The sequence below is a fragment of the Indicator indicator genome, chromosome 3 (genome assembly GCF_027791375.1).
Source record: "Indicator indicator isolate 239-I01 chromosome 3, UM_Iind_1.1, whole genome shotgun sequence".
NCBI lineage: Eukaryota > Metazoa > Chordata > Aves > Piciformes > Indicatoridae > Indicator > Indicator indicator.
In genome coordinates, this window is record NC_072012.1 from 9,586,536 (window position 1) to 9,598,043 (window position 11,508).

Here is an 11,508-nt window from a genome sequence, read left to right on the forward strand (position 1 = left end):
TGAAGGTAGTCAGCAAGAATTTATGAAGGGCAAATCGTGCCTGACCAACCTGACATACTTTCACAAAGAGATGACTACACTAGAGAATGAGAGAAGAAGAGCTCATGTTGCTTATCTTGACTTTAGTAAAGCTTTCGACACCACCTCCCTTAATATCATCACAGGCAGCCTCAGGAAATGTAGACTAGATAAGGGGACAGTGAGGTAAATTGATAAATATCTGAACTGCCAGGCTTAGAGGGTAATGATCAGCAGCACAGCTAGCAGCCAGTCACTGGTGGTATATCCAAAGGATCGGTCAATGTCATCCTTTAATGGCCTGGGTGATGGGACAGCATGCACCTTAACAGGTCTGAAGAGAAAACAAATGAGTGGCTGCTACACCAGAGTGCTGTGCTGCCATTCAGAGGGACCTCGACGGTCTGGAGTAACCATGACAGGAACCTCATGAAGTTCAAACCAAAGGGAAAGGCAAAGTCACAGAATGGGAGGGGTTGCAAGGCACCTCTGGAGATCATCCAGCCCAAACCTCATGCTAACACAGGTATGCCTAGATCAGGTTGTAAGTCATGCCCCAAGGGAGCAATAACCCTAGGTACCGGTACATGCTGGGGGCTTAGCAGCTGGAGTGCAGCTTTGCAGAGAAAGATCTGCAGGTCCTGGTGGACACCACATTCATCAGGAGCTAATGAGGTACCCTTGCACCAAAACCAAGCAATGGGTTGCATTAGAAAGAGCACTGCCAGCAGGATGAAGAGGTCATCCTTCCCATCTTCTCAGCACTGGTGGGGTCACCACTGGAACACTGTGTCCATTTCTGGGCTTTCCAGTATAAGAAAGTACAATGCATAGTGGAGAGAGTCCAGCAGATGAAGGTGATTAAAGTACTGGAGCATCTGTTGTATCAGGAGAGGCTGAAAGAGTTGGGACTGTTCAGCCTGGAGAAGAGGAGGCTTAGGGGGGAATCTGATCAATGTAATGTGAAGGAATAAACAAGACAGATACAGACACTTCTCAGCAGTGTGGAAAGGACAATAGTCAATGGACACAAGTTGAAAAACAGGAGATTCTATTTAAACATACTGGAAAACCTTTTTATTTTACTGTGAAGATGACTGAACACTGGAATAGGTGTGCAGTTTCCATCCTTACAGTTACTCAATCCCAAGCTGAACACAGCCAAGAGTAATGTGCTCTAGGCAACTCTGCTTTGAGGAGAGGTTATACAGATTGCCTTCAGAGGTGCTTCCTGCCTCAGCTATTCTGTGATTCTGGATTGCTCTTCTGACTGGATTACTACGACAGGAAAAACTTTGCAGCTTTCACTCTACCAAATGCAGCAAGACATTCCCTAATGTGCAATGTTTGAAGCACTGTGTTTGCAAAGCTAGGATGCATTAAGCCACTACCCAACAGTTAATGGCAGAGCAATATAAGCACCAAAAATCATTACTTGGGCATAACCTTTTGGAATAAATATCAGTATTTAAGAAAGGAATTTAATTAAGCTTTAATATATGCAGAGCCTCAAAGCTTTTTACAGAAAAAAAGTAATTATAAAATAGCCTAAAATACATATTTTCTGTTTGTGATCAGGATAGGAATTATCTTTCAACCTTATTGATGAACTTTGTCTATTTGTAATGAGTACTGAATTAAGAATTTTATTTTTTTTTCCTTACAAATCTTAACATGACTTCTTTGCATTGAGGTCTACAGAGCCAAAACCTAATCTGGCTATATCATTTTGGCTTCACAATATAGATCTGTATTTACATGTTGTAGACTGAGCTAGTCTGGTATTCAGGCCTAACCTGCAACTCCTTGTCTATGGTTTGATCCAAGGAAGCATTTATTCATGGCTGGATTTTTTTTTTCTTTTGTTAGCATCTGGAACGTTCCTGTCCACTTTGCCTTTTAAAATAGCCACTGCAACAATAATTTCCCTTGTCCTAAAAGTTCTAATTGCCTGAACATCTTTTGAAAAGATGACTACTGGGCTCTTAAGTAGCACTGATGCATCTGAGATGTTTACTCTTCATTTTGAAAATCTTGGCCAGCAGTATAAAGCAAGAGGCCTTGAGGGGAAAAGCACACTTGAAATTACAGTCCAGGATCTTGCATTAACATGAGGAGACTGGTCTTGTATTGCTTGAGGGAAACTCATAAACATGCTTTTCCCCTACAATAAGTTGCTCACCACACATTATCTCTGGCATGCCAAAGTTCTGGGCCACTTTTCTTTAATAGCCATGCAGAGGCTTTTAGGTTCCAGGAGGCTGAGATGATAACCTCTTGGCTTCATCACTGTGACATCCATGAGGGAGTCAAGAAGTGTGCAGACATTAGAGGAGAGCCTATGTTCATCCTTTGAACGTAATCATACATGCTCATGGCCTGACACAGACTAGCAGACTATTTAAAGGCTACTTTTGTGATTCCTGAAGGTCCATTGCTCACAAAAGGATAGTTGCTGTCGTCCTGTGGCAGCTGGAACTATTCATCTCTGACAAGGCTGAAAAAGGACCAGAGTGGTTTTTGTTGGGAAGTAGATAGCCAGGAACAGCCAAATGTAGGGCTTCAGAACATAGGCTGAAATTATTAATATAAAGCCCAAGAAATTGCGTGAGTTTCTGATGAGTTTAGGCTCCAGCTCCATAGACCTCATCACATTCTCTGCTACTTGAACTTTTCCAAATTAATCCTTTCACGTTCCAAGAATCCATTTAAAGCAGAAGGCAAATAGCTAGAGGAAATATTACAAGGTGGGGTTTTTTTTGTGTTATTGAAATGTTTGTCATGTAGGCTTCACTAGTAGCTCATCCCCAAATTTCCATCTGCAAACAGGCATATCAGATTTTCGTGACAAGATTTCCTGTTTTTTTTTTTTTTTTTCTTTTCAGAGTCCATTTTGTGATGGAGTTTACCTTTTGCTTTAACCAGACCTCATAGCCTGAGGATTAGGAAAGTTAGGGGGGAAAACTGATTGCTTGGGCACTTATTCATCTCATGGGATTTTTATTTATCTCATGAGGAATAGACATGAGTGTATTGCTACCAAAAGTCTGTACACTCTGCATTAACCAGCTACACATTTTTCAGCCCTAGTATGTATTCCTTCCTCTCCTGTGTTAAGCCTCATACCTTGCTCAGCTTTTCTACCCTGCTGTCCTTCCTGGTGTGTACTTACTTAGAAATCCCTTGGGGACCTCAGAGCTAGGTAGACACACTGGGGTGTGTATAAGAGGCAAAGAAATACCATCACACATAAGAATTGCCAAGAAGATCCTAGGAGGTTTCTTAGCTTTCCTCAGCCCTGTGGCCATTTATACTGGGTGCCTTCCAAAAATGAAGTCAAAGAGTTGAGACCTCCAGTGTCCAGAGTGTCCAGCTCAGGGGGTGGACACAGGAAATAGTGTATTTTGATCCATAAGTCCTGCACCCTTAGAAATCTGTCTGCAAAGTTATTGTCTTGTTCTCTCTTTCCTCTCTGCTCCCATGGGAGAGAGATGCTCTCTTATCTGGTAACGATGGGGGAGTATCCCAAGCCTCTTTGGCCTGAGTAACTTTTTTTTTTTTCCTGTGCAATCTTGGCCTGTTTAGGTCTAATGCCAAGGTAAAAAGGGGGGGCAGTTCAGACCTGGCCAGCCTGAAACCAGCCTAGCAACAGGGGGGAAGAAAGAACCCTGGGGTTTTGGGTGAACCCCAGGTAGGGAGAAGGGAAGTGTTGGACTTTTGGTTTGGTGTAAAGGAATTTGTGTGTTTAGACTGGGGATTTCTTTGAATTGCTGTGCTCACCACTATGCTTTGTAGTTTTTGTAGCCCCTGTGAACTGCTTTTCCATTTAAACTTTCTGTGACTATCCAATCCATTTTTGTGAGTGTTATTCTTTTGCCCCTTTTGGAGCAATAGAGCAATCTGTCCCGCTCTAAACTAGGACAAGCCCTTAGACCCTTTGCTGTCTATGACTGTATTTTATAAGGGAGCTGGTATTAAGATTCCTATGGAGCCATATTCCACATAATAACTCATATTTCATATACCAACTTGCTGTTAATTCCAACTAATGCAAAATACTCTTTATATGTATATGATAAGCAGTCTCACTTGCAGCAGAGTGAATGCAGACTGATTCTCAGTTGTATTAGTTACCGATTTGTCAAAATTAATTTTAGGAATGCATGGCCAGGATGCAAACATGGAAAAAGACATCATTAGCAGTGTGTGCTTGTTTTGAAGGAAAAGTGAACAATGAGCAATGCTCAGACTTGTTCATATGCCTTTTTCCATATATACCTATATATATATCTCCTGTTCTTATTATTTTAGTAGATTTCAGTAGTAGATTTCAGAATGAACAAAAGGATATGTTTTGTTCTACTTAGGGCCAGATGAATTTGTAAACTAGATCCATGATTAAGAAGAGTGAATTGTTTTTCTTTTTACCACTTCATGCTCTCCCAGTAACTCCTCACCATCCTTCCCAGGTTGAGTCAGATTGTGATCAGTTTTTAGCTGGCCACGAATCATACAACTAAACAATGTAAAAAGAAAAAAAAAAAAGGGGGGGGGGGGGAAATTTTCCTAAACAGATAGTTTGTTCCCAGAAGAACTGGCTAAATTGGTGCCTGCCTGTAACATCAAGTGTGCTTACACTAACAAAAAAGGAGGCAATAGTGTTGGATTCAGCTGAGAGTAAAAAAGCCACATACCTCTTTGTTAGCTTGCTACCTGAGAAGCATCACAGAAAGGAGACTGTGTGCTTGCTGCAAGCACAAAGGGAAAACCAAAAGCTAGCTTTGTTGCTCTCTTTTGGCCTGTAACAACTGGAACAGAACGATATAGTTGTGACCCTGTGCGTGGAGGAAAAGATGGGAAGGTGGTAAGGGAAAAAGACCTCTTGTGCTTGTTAGTGAACTACACTCGAAATATGGTTGAGGGGATTGATCAACCTTTTTGATAACTGTGCTGATTGGGTTTTCATGAGCACAGCCCACAGGTTACTTGAAAGAACAGCTTTTGATTTGGCAGCAGTTTGGGTTGTTAATATATACACAAATACATATGCCTCTGTAGGCATACACAGGTAAGGCAGCAGGGGGTGTACTTCAGTACATTCCCTCTTGCAGCACCCATCAGATACAGCTCCCCAGAAACCAGCAGTCCCTGTTACCTCTCCCCCGCTTCAGCCTCTGATTCCTTACCTTTTCCACGGATACTTCCCAGATCCTTAAAAGTTTAGGTTATGCAAGACTCTCAGGAATGGGTGCAGCTTATGCCTGTACTCCGTTCTGACGACAATACAGATTCAAATATTTGACTAGACTCGAGAATCCCTGTGGAAAATCCTGCAACCATTCCCTCTGGAACAGAAAGCGTATCATAATGCATCCATTCTACCAACCCAGAAGAGCCTTTTCTAGTGGCAGTGTGAAAAATAAGCTCCTTTGGTTCCGCTTTGCTTTCTGGCAAACCATGGAGATCCCTGTTTGAGGAACTTTCTCTAGAGAAACTGCAAATGCAGTATTCAGCAAGAGGTGTAAGGAACACAACGACCCAGATTCATTGTGAGTGTAAATGCTGCAGATTTTGAGGTTAGTAGTGGAAGGAAAAAACAGGTAAGAAGAAAAGCTTTTCTAACAAAGTATTTTTTTAAAAGGGTTTTTGCAAGTGCTCCTTCGGCATACTGGGCAGCAAGCATAGCACAGAAATCAGAATAAGGACTGTGGATTTCAGGAGACAAAATGTTATTGCATGGTGAGGCAAGGACTTGTCATCCAGAATGGGTTAATGTGGTAACAAACCAGCAGTGTGTCTCCTAAGTTCAAAATGGAGCTTCTTAGTAAATCAGCTGCCTAATGCAAAACTACAAGCAGAAACCAAACACAGAGGTGAATTGCCTGAGGGTCTCACATATTTCAAAGCAGAGAAATGTAATGAGTGGTATAGACAAGCCAAGGAATACCTGTGGCATGTGATTACAATAATAGAAATTCTGCTGAAAGGCTTAGGAAGATTAACAATATTAACCTTGCTGTATTATTTATCACATCTTTGATAAGCAAAGCCTCAGTAATGCAGTGGCAGTGGCTCTAAGATTTTTGGTCACTGTCATTTTTCTAACCTGAAAATAAGTATTATATATTATTTAGGTTACTGTCTTCACTACACATGGTTACATACTTTTACTTTAGACAAAACTGAAATATGAAACATGAAAGCAGGGCAGGAGAGCAGGGTATTAATTACAGAGCTTTAGAAGTTCTGGGCCATAGCCATACTGTCACTGCAGCAATAACTGTGACATCCAAAAGCTTACTGCCTCCCAAACCAAGGCTGTTTGCTTACACAGATTAGCAGATGGAAAGGATTGGCTCAGATCCTGTTTACAATAAGGGCAAAGTGTGCAAGGAAAAGAAGTCTTGTCATTGCTTTCTGAAAGGAGGTCATCAAACCGTGAAGATACCCAAGCAGATTTGGGATGCATAATAACATCTTTGCTCAGGTAACAAAAAGGCAAAACCAAACAAAGGTGAGCTGATGGAAAGTATTATGCTTGGCCTGTGACATACAAGGTTTTTTTTAGTCTGCCTGTGTTTGGATCACAGATTATAAACTGAAGAATATAAACAGCAGCAGCACATCAGGCTGAAGTGGGGAACAGGATTTGCTTGCATAGATGTGCCTGTAGGCAAGACAGCACAGATGCTTGGGATTGCCTGGCACATGGGATTCAGCAGCAATGTGAATCTTCTTATTCATTTATTATCAGTGATTTCCCCTGCTTTAATATAGACAAATATTCTCCTGTATGTATTTTTTTTTTCTGGTGTGTGTGCAAAATGCCAACCTAGCTGAAATCTTATTTTAATGGAAAAGGATTCAGGTGAACTTGCACAAATATATGTGGTTGGGTTTTACTGGTTAAGGGATTGATAACAAAGAGTATAAATAACAGCCACTCTGAGAAGAGTCACTTCAGTTAGGGACTTGGGTTAGGGACTGCTAGGAACTTCTGCTTCTGTTAGTTAGCTTCTTCTACTGGCAAGGGCTTCACTGTAGGGATGCTGCTAGGGGTATGCTCAGGACTTCTGTTAGCTGCTTTGTCTGTTAAGAGCTTCTGGGACTTCTTCTGTAAGTGGGACTCTGGCACTCTCTAATGCTAGAGATTCTACAACACAGCAATAAAGGACTTCTTCATTCACCACCCAGTGGCCCCCAAACTGGGGACAGAACAGCACCTTCAGTTTTTCGCTTCGATATAGCTGCTGTACGACGTGCAGCATTAGCTTCTCAGACCATTATTTGGCTTGGTTTTAAAAGTGCAGCAAGAAAACTATGCGGAAAAGTACTACCACATGGATAACAGTGTGTGTGCCCATTCCACCTTGAAAAGAAATGTTCCAATTTTTGATGCCTGTTAGCGGGATGCATCCAAACAAGAATGAGGAAGTTACTAATTGATTTGAATGCTAAGTCAGTAACATGTGGATAGATGCCATACTGTGGCATGAGCTATTCTGAGTAGAATTGCATCATGTCAGAAAAAAAAACCCAAAACATTTTGCAATCCCACTTCTAGACTAGCCTAGGCTCTATTAGGGTAGAGCAAAAGATTGATAAATGAAAGCATCAGCCTTTGTCATCTGAGGCTTGGTGTTCACTGTGTGAGCTGCTAACAGGGGTGGTTAAACATCTTGCCAGTACTGAGTGATTCCAAAACTGCATGTTTTTGTGGCTGTCAGTTAAAGCAGTGCCTGCAATAATGTGATACTGTGTTAGCAAAATGCTTGAAATGCTACTCAGAAGGGAGGACAATTTTAGCAAGGCTTTTCTTCTTCAATATATCATCTCCCAAGCCCAGTCATTTTTATAAGGTGCAGGAGAGCAGCCAAGAACACTGGGGAAAAAAAACATAAAATATAAATATATGTGTGTATGGATATATAAATTGTAGGGGGGAGGATGCTTTAAAAATGTATTCATCAAACATGGCAAGCAAAGTGAATGAATGTGGTGAAAAGTTTGCAGTTTTAGTGCATGCTGAAGATATTAGTTAGTATTGAAACAGCTCAAAACTGTAATGTCATCACTGCCTTAGGAAAAGGTGCTGACAGCCTGCATAAGCTAACATTTATCTCCTCCACCAGATCTCAAACTAATGTGTTCATAGGGGACTGCTCTAGAAGTTCAGCTGGGACTCCAGGCAGGCAGTGGCGTGCTGCTTGCTTGTGAAACGTAACCTCCAGCATGCAGAAGGCATACATCTTAACAAATCCTTTCTTAAACTGTACATTTGCTTTGGAATTAAACATTCTTGTCAGTTAAGTCAGCTTGCAGAAGGAGGTAGAATCATAGAATCATCGAATTGTGTCAGCTGCAAAAGACCTTTAAGAGAAGGGGAGTCTCCACCAGACAGGCTGACATTGGGTGCAAGTAGTTTTGATGTCTTAGATACAGATGGGAGCCCTATGGTAGCTCCCTACTCTGTAACACCAGCCCTGGAAGATACCTGTGAAGTGAGAATATGTTTAGAATCTGATCTTGAGCCTCCAGAGTTCATGGCAAAACTTCTGTTGACTTTCTTTTGTGTAAGCCTGAAGCTGTAGTCCTATTCTGTTTAGCCACACCATGTGAAGGCATCCATCAGTAAGACCTCACAGCTCAGATGGGCCTCTCCAGAGTCCTCTCCCACACCCTGCCCAGTGGCCAGTAGCCCCATTTCAGCTTCAGTCCATGCCTGAGCAGTGTTGGAAGAGGGCTGGTCTCCAGCTCATCACAGCCATAAGGTCATCTTGGTATGGACCCACATTCGCACATTGCCTCCACAGTTTGATTTTGGCCAGCATCATCACCATGAACTTCCTTGGTGATCTGGGCCCTTGGTTGAACCAGGCTGTCCCACAGTTTGCCCTGCTGCCTGCCTGGGATGGTGGAACAAGCCCTGTCTAGAGGAGCCTTGCCCTGCTGCTCCCCTGAGGACCCCACTGCTCTTAGCTCACAGGAGTCCTCATCCTATAGCACCCCAGTACTAGGGCTCCTCCAGGTAAAACAAACGAAAAGCCTAGAGCCCTGAAAGACATAGCTCACTTCTCCCTTGCCACTTCCTGGTGTTGATGGTGTTGGCCACCGTGCATGTGAAGAATGACACAAGAAGAGGTGCTGTGGTAGTCCCCCTTTTCTCATTAAACCTCCCTGCTTTATTCCTATTGTTCCCTGTGAGGCCACCCATCCCTGGAGGTGTTTTTAAGAAGAGACAGGATGAGGCACTTAGTGCCATGGTCTAGTTGATTAGTTAGGGTTGGGTGATCAGTTGGACTTGATGATCTTGGAGGTCTCTTCCAACCTGGTTGATTCTGTGATTCTGTGATATGGCACACTAACAGAGTCACAGAATGTTAGGGGTTGGAAGGGACCTCCAGAGATCATCAAGTCCAAACCTCCTGCCAAAGCAGGCTCACCTAGGGCAGGGTGCACAGGAACTCATCCAGGCAGGTTTTGAAAGCTTCCAGAGACAGAGACTCCACAACCTCTCTGGGCAGCCTGCTCCAGGGCTCCATCACTGTATAGAAGTGTCATCACGTTTTTATGGGGAAAGTGCTGATTTTCCCTGCTGCATTACAAAAAACTTCTGCTTTTCCAAATGAAATGTGATTTTTCAGCACAGTGCCAGAAATTTCATGGCATTCCCAGGTGTGAATGTTCATGTTCTCCTCAGGGCAATGTGTGTGCCACCTTACCTAGGGCAAGTCTCCTTGTGACCTACTTAAAATCCAGTGTCACAGACACAGAATTCGTTTCTTGGAATAAAAGCTTAAAAAAATATATTACTAACTTCTGAACATATAGATTTTCTGCCATTAGCAGCATCTAGACCTTCTTAAAGATATTCTGGTTCAAAAAGCTGTATTTTATTCTTATTTTGCAGGCTTTCTTGCAAGCTACTTACAGATCCAATAAAAAAATAAACAAACAAACAAAAAACTTTCCATCATCTAACCTGAAAACAAAAGGGAGTGTAGCTCACCCAAACCCATCTGATTTTCCTGGTGTGGTGGGTTGAAATTACCCCCCCAACATAAAATTGCCAGACCAGCTCAGTTGGAACGCAAATGGAGCTATATTTACAAGCAAAATTACAATATAGAAATATGAAATGTAATGAATATGTACAAAATATACAATATTTACATGTATTTACAATTTATAAACAGCACAAGAACCCCTCTGGACAAAACCAGGGGGCTACCAACAGCTTCCCACTCCCTGCTCTCTTGGCCACCTGGCCACACTGCTGGCTCATGTTCAGCTGCTGTCAACCAGTACCCCCAGGTCCCGTTCCACCTGGCTGCTCTCCAGCCACTCTGACCCCAGCCTGTAGCTCTGCATGGGGTTGTTGTGGCCAAAGTGCAGCACCCGGCACTTGGATTTGTTGAATGCCATCCTGTCGGCCTCTGCCCATCTGTCCAGCCTGTCAAGGTCCCTCTGCAGAGCCCTTCTACCTTCTAACCGATCAACACCTGCTCCCAGCTTGGTGTCATCTGCAAACTTACTGATGATGGACTCAGTCCCCTCATCCAGATCATCAATAAAGATATTGAACAGGATGGGGCCCAGCACTGATCCCTGGGGGACACAGCTAGTGACAGGCTGCCGCATGTTTGTTTGCAGACCAATGGGATTATTTAGACTTTACCATTATTTTCCCTTTTATATCTGATGGGAATTTATTTACGTTCTACCACTTTCTGTTGAAGATTATTGGCAAATCTCCTCGGCACTGCCGCACGTGGTCATCTCAGCAACCTATTTGTATCTCAACAGGTGTAGTCCGCCAGGTGAGGCCCATTGTTGGCCCCTTCCATGCCATCCTGAAACTGGAGATGAACTACGTCATGGGCGGAGTGGTGTCGCATCGTAACATCGTCAACGTCCACATCTTTGTCTCCGAGTACTGGTTCTGAGAGAGCCTTTTCGAGCCCCAGACAAGCAAGCAGCCCCCACCTAAAAACCAGTACCACAAACTATTATGTCGTGTATTTGTTTGTAAAACTCAATAGTGTTCCTTTGTTTTGTTTTTAAAACCTTTAAAGGGTTTAGAGTTGAAGACAAATAAGAAGCTGTCACCTGGATTAGATGTAGCAGGGGGAGGAGGGGGGAGCGAACGGAGCGAACCTGATGTAGTTGTCTGTATAAATAAGTAGTGTGTAAAAATGAGATTTCAAACTGTTCTCAATGTTTTGGCAGGTCTTAACTATTGCTCCTTGGCCAGGTCAGCAGAGTGACTTGAGGGTGTAGAAGAAAATCGTTGTCAAGAGTTCATTGGGATGAATATGTTGTATCTCTGGATGGGAGAAGTTTTAGTAGGCGTTAGTCATTTCACCTCGAGCGCCTTCCGGGTGTCAGATTGTCAGAAAGTGCTAAGCATCAGCTTTTGGACCCCAGTGGGATAACTCTGAGCAGGTACCTGGATTGTTAAGCAGTTCTGGAAAGTTTAGCCTACATATT

The 11,508-nt window shown here is 42.8% G+C and overlaps 1 protein-coding gene across 1 annotated transcript in view; it reads left to right on the forward strand.

The window, feature by feature from the left end:
• FBLN1 (fibulin 1) overlaps positions 1-10,964 on the forward strand; it is a 92,178-nt gene extending 81,214 nt beyond the window's left edge. The window contains exon 18 of the mRNA XM_054399738.1: positions 10,825-10,964. Within this exon, the coding sequence (XP_054255713.1) occupies positions 10,825-10,964 (140 nt within the window). The remainder of the gene's footprint in view (positions 1-10,824) is intronic.
• The last annotated feature ends 544 nt before the right edge of the window (positions 10,965-11,508 follow it).